Genomic DNA, 7,756 nt, shown 5'->3' with positions numbered 1-7,756 from the left:
TAGCCTAATTGAAACTGTCCTGTCTGTGAGGAATGACCTTGTTTAAAATGAGAGTAGCTTTTGTGTGTGTATGTGTGTGTGTGTGTGTGTGTGTGTGTATGTGTGTGTGTGTGTGTGTGTGTGTGTGTGTGTGTGTGTGTGTGTGTGTATGTGTGTGTGTGTGTGTGTGTGTGTGTGTGTGTGTGTGTGTGTGTGTGTGTGTGTGTGTGTGTGTGTGTGTGTGTGTGTGTGTGTGTGTGTGTATGTGTGTGTGTGTGTGAGAGAGAGAGTACAATACGGGAAGAGGGGCAGAGGAAGGCTGGCACGCCCAAGCTAAAGGACTGAATGACGCCCGTCTGTTCTTTCTTCTGTGTCGGTGCGTCCTGCTTTCGGCAGACCCCAGCAAAAGAAAGAAAGCAATCAGCGACGCACCGTGGGTGGGTAGATCGCCTGTTTACAAATCCTGAACTCTCTCCCGTGGGCAGAAACAGCAACAGTAGAAGAACGAAAGTGAGGCGCATGACGAGTGAGAGAGAAAGAGACGTGGAAGAGTTGAGGCTGTGGCGGCGGCTGTGGTTGACCGGGGTCCGCGGAGGGGGCGAGGCGCTCGCCCCTGCATGCGACTTCAGCCGCGCATGGACGACCACCTCAGCCTCCTGCAATCACCCCCGCCGAGCGCGACCAAAGCCCGAGGCGATAACCTGGTAAACCACGGCTACACAGAGACAGAGGCCGACGTTATGACGGTCGTGGCGTGTGACAACATGCTGGAGGAGTCAGCGGCTCTGCCGGGCCACCACTCTCTGGACCGATACGAGCCGGATCACGAGTGCTGCGAGCGGGTGGTCATCAATATCTCAGGGTTGCGCTTCGAGACGCAGCTTAAGACTCTGTCACAGTTTCCAGAGACGCTGTTAGGGGACCCCAAGAAGAGGATGAGGTACTTTGATCCCCTCAGGAACGAATACTTTTTCGATCGGAACCGACCCAGCTTTGATGCCATTCTGTACTACTATCAGTCTGGGGGGCGCATCAGGAGACCCGTTAATGTGCCCATTGATATTTTTTCTGAGGAGATACGCTTCTACGAGCTGGGCGAGGAGGCTATGGAGAAGTTCAGAGAGGATGAGGGCTTTATTAAGGAGGAGGAGCGGCCGCTGCCAGATAATGAGTTTCAAAGGCAGGTGTGGCTGCTCTTTGAATACCCAGAGAGTTCGGGTCCCGCCCGAGGAATAGCGATCGTGTCTGTCCTGGTCATTCTCATCTCCATTGTCATTTTCTGCTTAGAGACACTACCAGAGTTCAGGGACGAGAACAGGGAACCGATCACCATTGCGCCTCTGATAAATGGCACGCTGCCCTATTTCATCAGCCCCTTCTCAGACCCCTTCTTCGTGGTGGAGACGCTATGCATCATCTGGTTTTCATTCGAGCTGCTGGTGCGCTTTTTTGCATGCCCGAGTAAAGCCACGTTCTCCAAAAATATTATGAACATCATTGACATCGTTGCCATCATCCCTTACTTCATCACCCTGGGCACAGAGCTGGCAGAGAGGCAGGGGAACGGACAGCAGGCCATGTCTCTGGCCATCCTGCGTGTAATCAGGCTCGTTCGGGTGTTTCGCATCTTCAAGCTCTCACGTCACTCCAAGGGGCTCCAGATTTTAGGACAGACCCTTAAGGCCAGCATGCGCGAACTGGGGCTGCTCATCTTCTTCTTGTTCATTGGGGTCATCCTCTTCTCCAGTGCCGTCTACTTCGCAGAGGCGGACGACCCGGAATCTGGGTTCAGCAGCATCCCGGACGCGTTCTGGTGGGCGGTCGTCACCATGACCACCGTGGGCTACGGGGACATGCACCCCGTCACTATCGGGGGCAAGATTGTGGGATCCCTATGCGCGATCGCCGGTGTGCTGACCATAGCGCTACCCGTCCCCGTCATCGTCTCCAACTTTAACTACTTCTACCACAGAGAGACCGACGGCGAGGAGCAGGCGCAGTACCTACACGTGGGAAGCTGTCAACCTCTGGCGGACTCCGAGGAGCTGAGGAAGACTCGATCTTCCTCCTCACTCAGTAAAAGCGAGTACATGGTGATAGAGGAGCATGGTATCAACAGCGCGTTCAAGCCACAGCCAAACTTCCCCACCACAACCACTGCTCAGAAGAACTCTCAGAACTGTGTGAACATAAACAAAAAGATATTCACCGACGTGTAGCCACTTTTAGAGCAAATGACCCCTGGGCACAGGAAGACCTGATGTGTCAACAGCTGCAGCAGCGTTTGGAACGGTAGATAAAATGAGCGCAAGAATAAATGGGCACATTCCGTTTGTATAAGGAGATGATTTGTGCTCCATTCAAATAATTTGGATATTTTATATCTATATACGTTTAAGTAATTCTTGCTTGAAAAACAAGAAAGCGCTCCTCTTTTAAATCTGCTGTTGCTCTCTGAATGAGAGGTAATAAACATGTCGTTTGCCGTGCAATAGCCAGTTTGTTAAAAGCATTACAACAGGTAGAGATAAACGCTTGATGACTGTGAAAGATGAGTGCAAGTAAAAGCTCCTGACAATGGACGCTCCTATATACGGTATTATCATGCGTTAAGAGTCGTGATCCGCCATTAACAGCCTATAGGTATAATATTCGGAGTAATTTAAATATATGTGTAGCCTCTGTGTGTGGTCAAACACATGTAATGTCAGATAAACATATTCTAACATATATATGTCATATAAGCCGTTTTGTGGTTTGTCTTTATAGTGCGTTAAAGTCTAGTAAAAGATCTCTAGATATAAACTGTCCCGATAGGCTATTTTATGCGTAAATGGCGTCACGTAAACCCGCAGATCAAGGTGGCTTTCAAGGTCTCATTATGGGTGAAAGACACACGCGAGAAGAGAAACAAAACAGGGAGAGTCCTCTGATCAAAGATGGAGCGCGTTTCTCTTATGGAAGCCTCAAATAGAGTCCGCTGTGATACAGTCTCCATGGCGACACGCGTTTCCTCGGTAACCCCCCACCCCTCCGCCCCTCCGCTCACAGCACCGTTGCTATAACATCACTGTTTCCACAGTAACCTCCTAGATGATTTCGAAGTTATATCGGAGATTCTAGTGGGAGGGAGCTTGTCTTTTCAGTATCTTAATCAATCAGATCAAAACATCTCCAAAATCAGTTAAAGGCTGTTGGTACATAAATATTCAGTAAAGACTTCAGCCACACTGAACTGGTCAACTATCGTGAGCCACAACTCAAAACGGTGTTGTGGTGGGAGAGTGGAAAGAAGAGGCAGCGTGTGAAGAATTATGAATGGACTGAGAATACGTTCCACGAATGTCCTGAGTGCAATACTGCGGGCGACCAGCAGAGGATGATGTTCTCTCACTGACAAAAATGGTAAGCTTTGGTTGTAATCCCTTTGTTTTTATAAAAAAATAAAAAACAACTTGTGTTTCTAAATTTAAAAAAAAAAAAAAAAAAGCCTGTGTAGATGTGTTTTTTTAGAAAGAGGTTTGGAATAAAAATATCAAATAAGCAAAGATGCCATAAATGGTGTTGTACAAGGCCCCTCCATGCGCACAAAACAGCTCATTGTACCTCTTAGATTTGTTTCATAGCCTTTATCAATATATGTTCTATTAGAAAATAGTTTTTTACTTTTCGTTTACAGGCAACTGATCAGTTATAAGTGCACATACTTTACACGTTCAGACCGTCGGCAGTCTGAGTGTGCTTCTGTGTGTACATTGTGTAAAGGGCAACATGTTCTTTCTGTGTGTCCAGGTTGCCTTTCACCTTGATTTGACTTTGTACATAAAATCAGTGGGACCAGCACATACAAAATCAGCATGTCTAAGCTGTGCCCCCTGGTGGCCACTTTATGCTTCTAACAGGACAGGTGGCTCACACCTGCTTTTATGACCTCTGTCTTCCTCAGAGGTTCACTAACCTTGATATCGGCACAGAAAGTGTGAAAAAAAGAGTTAATTCTTCGTCTGCCTGATAGGCTAGCTTATTTGTGGATGTTTTATCCTCTGTACTCTGAATATGCATGCTTTGGTGCACAAATGTGTATGGATTTGGCTAAATTACGTTTTGAAATAAAACGTATTTATTTTGTGTATTTTAGCTATTTTAATCACCTACACATTTGTGTTCAGATAAAAGTTAGGGATGAATCATGTGTAACAACTATCGGCACATAAATGTGTAAATGTATGCTTCACATAACATATTGTATGTAGATATATGTTAAGCATGCTCCCTAACAGGGGCATATCTCATCAAAACCCTAGAAGCTGATAGAGAAGCATATAAAAACAGAGTAATCTGCAGGTTAAATATAATGTGGTTGTTCATATCTTACTTTGAAGATTAAATTAGGTGAGTATTAAGGACTTTCTGATTTGCTGTAGGGTTCCAATATATTTTTAAACCCACACTTCTACATATTCTTTTAGTTCATGTCGAGTTAATCTGTATGAATCCCAACAGGTCACCTGAGTCTGCCAGTGTTTTCTGTACTTCACTTACCTCTCTTCTTTGCTGCAGTTTAAACTATTTATTTTGATAATATTTAATACTTTAAATGTTTTCTTGAAAAAATATTGCCTCAGCTGAAGATCCATCAATAAAAATGCATATACTAATGGAATCAGACTAAAGGGAATTCAGATTAACTTACCTGATCCCTATTGGATGCCTCAATCTGAAATTACAGCATTTGCACTATGGATTTTGGCATGACGAGACCAAAAGAAAAGAAGTAGGATGATTGCTTTGTTAATAAGAACATCAGAGTGACATCTACATTGTGGTTTTGACACCTTTTCTTTCCTTTATCTTCTCAAACTCTCAGGTGAAAGAATTTATTTCTGCTCAGACTTCCTGTATCCCCTGATGAGCTCATCAGTTGCTTCCCTTTAAGGTAACCCCCCCCCCAAAAAAAAAAAACATTATAATTAATTAGATGTTGAGAATGATGTTAACCCATTAAAGTCAGAAAAGAAAAAAAAAAAAAAACTTGTCAAATTATACATCTAAATTATCGAAATTATTGCATTTTTATATTACAGAAGGCATAAAAGTCAAAATATATTTAGTCTAAAATCTAAATAAAAATATGAAAGTATTTTGTACTTTTTTGGTTTATATTGGTTTTGTTTTGAGTTACTCAAAAAATATATGTAAACCTAAATTATTCTAATTGATACATAGGTTTCATTACGTTTTTCTTTTTCATTTTACATTTTATTTCTTGTTACTTTCTACCTGTAGTACTCAGACCATCCACCAGACGGAATAAGAGAAATGCAGGATTTGAAACACCAGGTTTTTGAAGAAAGGGCCAAAGATTCCAGACATGTACATATCAAAACTTATACATTTGGCATTAAAGTAAAATTTTAAGCAGTTTAGTTTAGGTCAGGGGTTCTCTATATTGGTCCTCGAGATGTTTTAGGTGTTTCCCTTCTGCCACTTACATGGCTTAAATAAATGGTTCATTACCAGTCGTCTACATCACTTGATGGCATGCTGAGTGGGTAATGCAAACATTTGGATCAGGTGTGCTGAAGCAGAGAGTAATCTGAAACTGAAAGGGTTTAGGTCATCCACTAACATGGAGTGAATCTATTTTTCTCCTTAGGGCTGCAGAGACTCCATTCCTGGTCTGTTGGACTGGATGGACCACATTCTGGAATTGAGACAACAATCCCTGCAGATCAGATCTACTTCCCCTGCCGCCTTAATTTTAACTGGTACCCTCAAACCGGACTAACAGGCTGTGACTGCCAATTCTCCCACTGCTCAATCCAAAATGCATAATCCACAGGTACATAACACTGTTCTCACAAAGTTTTGTAGCATACTGTTTGGACTTGATATTGAATGAATGGAACCTTCATCGGATCAAAAGTAATTCAGATATCCAAAAACATTCAACTGGATGATTTTCAGAAAACACTGCTGTCTAAATGACACTTAAAAGCACACATATAAATCTGCCAGCATTTTTGCAAAGCACCTTTCAGGTTAATGGGAATTTGATTTGTTTTTGGGTTTTTTGTTTTTACTTTATTTGTGATTTTCTTTCTAAAAGGTCATGGACACTTACAAACAAGAATCTGACAGCAAGTGAGAAATTGGCAAAAAACTGAGTCCATCTGTGATTTGACTGATATGAAACTGTGATACCAATTAAAGACTGTTAGTCATATGCCTTTGTTATTTGTGTGTGCTCTGTGTTGCTAAATATGTGAAACAGACACATTGTTATAAGTGTGCTGGTTGCTGCTATTCCTTTGATGTATTCATAAGGAGCAACAGAAATGCATTTAGACACGTCAACACACACAGTTTCAACATGCACACAAACACACACACACACACACACACACACACACACACACACACACACACAGTTGTTTACATGTCTCGCCTCTATCCCAAAGTGCACTTTGTTTTTTGTTTTGTTTTTTCCATTAGGGATAGAGCAGAATTTTGACAGGTGAAGGCTGTGTGTACCCAGATTTATTCTGCGTTGTTGTGCACTGTCTTCAACATGACCCATATAGAGAGATTATGAGGTGTGCGGTCTTTCTTTGACAGGAGCTGCAACCTGAATCCACTTGTTTACAGATAAGAGTACCGACTTATATTTGTGAAAATGTTTTAGGATTTCTGTGTCATAGTGGGCTATTTTGTTGCTGGACCAAAAGCAGACAAGCTCGGAGGAAGAAGAGTGGGATCAAAAAAACTCGTCTTTATTCATAGAGTTCGCTCACTTACAGGCGAGGAGCAGGGGTACAGATATCCTCCAAATCAGAACCAAACAAGATCTGGAGCAGGGCGAGTATCCAAAGGACATGACAAAAGACATGAGGACACCGTGTGGAACAAAGGACAAGACAGACCTAAATAGGGACAAAGGTGAACATGAAACAATAGGGCAGGTGATCAGGAAAACAGGGAACAGGTGAGACGTGGAGACATGGAGGCAGAGGGAGCAGGTGAAGCAGACAGAGACAAATGAGGACATGGAGGAGCTAGATAAAGAAACAAACTGTAAAACACAACCAGGGAACCAGAACACGGGGAGAACAACAGGTCTAAAAATACAATAAAATACAGTCAACAGAACAGAACCTAGGAAATAAAACACCAAAAACGGGGACTCAAAGACTAATCATACATCAAAACATCTGATTAAGCGTAAACAAATACAGAACCAAAAAACACACTGCAACATTCTGTTTGCTTTGTGAATATACATGGGGCATGCATCCACAATTTACTCTCTAGTACAATTAGGCTTTTCTCATTTAATCCTGCTGAAAACACTAAAGTGTCTCTTTCAGCCAAGTAAACAAGCTTGATTATATATTTCAGGGTCGAGTGATTTATTGAATTGATTTAGGTATTTTCTGGTTAATTTATTAAATTGATTAGATAATTTGTGTAAAAAGCAGCTTGTAGTTAAAGCTACTCCCTAGACATTTCAGTAAGAGTCAAACTCACTTTTAATATAGTTGATCAAATATAAAACAACATGCAATGGACAGATTTTCTTTTTCTTTTGGAATTTTCAATGTAAATCATTATTTAATCTGCATAAAATCTATCCTCCCTGAAACAATCTTCCAATTGCACTTGCCTATGTTTGATCAGGTGTTTTTTATTTTTTTGGGGGGTGGTATCTTTAGTTATTTTTTGTCAATTTTTTACTAAGTAACTTTTTCAAAGGTCTTCACTTGTAATGTGTATGGTC

The 7,756-nt window shown here is 42.1% G+C and overlaps 1 protein-coding gene across 3 annotated transcripts; it reads left to right on the top strand.

The window, feature by feature from the left end:
* Positions 1-272: 272 nt before the first annotated feature.
* On the top strand, positions 273-6,205 carry LOC124865560 (potassium voltage-gated channel subfamily A member 3). Of its 3 annotated transcripts, none has more exons than XM_047360763.1 (3): positions 273-3,384; positions 5,636-5,821; positions 6,089-6,205. In XM_047360763.1, exon 1 carries the CDS (start codon positions 597-599, stop codon positions 2,196-2,198), a length of 1,602 nt encoding a protein of 533 aa, XP_047216719.1. In that variant the 5' UTR covers positions 273-596; the 3' UTR covers positions 2,199-3,384; positions 5,636-5,821; positions 6,089-6,205. The 3 variants fall into 3 exon arrangements, with proteins under 3 accessions (XP_047216719.1, XP_047216713.1, XP_047216705.1); XM_047360757.1 differs by adding an exon at positions 4,847-4,915 and having other exon boundaries at positions 5,636-6,205; XM_047360749.1 differs by having other exon boundaries at positions 5,636-6,205.
* Positions 6,206-7,756: the final 1,551 nt, after the last annotated feature.

Source organism: Girardinichthys multiradiatus, chromosome 1 (genome assembly GCF_021462225.1).
Source record: "Girardinichthys multiradiatus isolate DD_20200921_A chromosome 1, DD_fGirMul_XY1, whole genome shotgun sequence".
NCBI lineage: Eukaryota > Metazoa > Chordata > Actinopteri > Cyprinodontiformes > Goodeidae > Girardinichthys > Girardinichthys multiradiatus.
This window is presented reverse-complemented; position numbering and strand designations above follow the sequence as displayed.

Bases quoted from the DNA above. Each gene is read 5' to 3' on its own strand.
- LOC124865560 (XM_047360763.1), top strand. From the start codon at position 597: ATGCGACTTCAGCCGCGCATGGACGACCACCTCAGCCTCCTGCAATCA.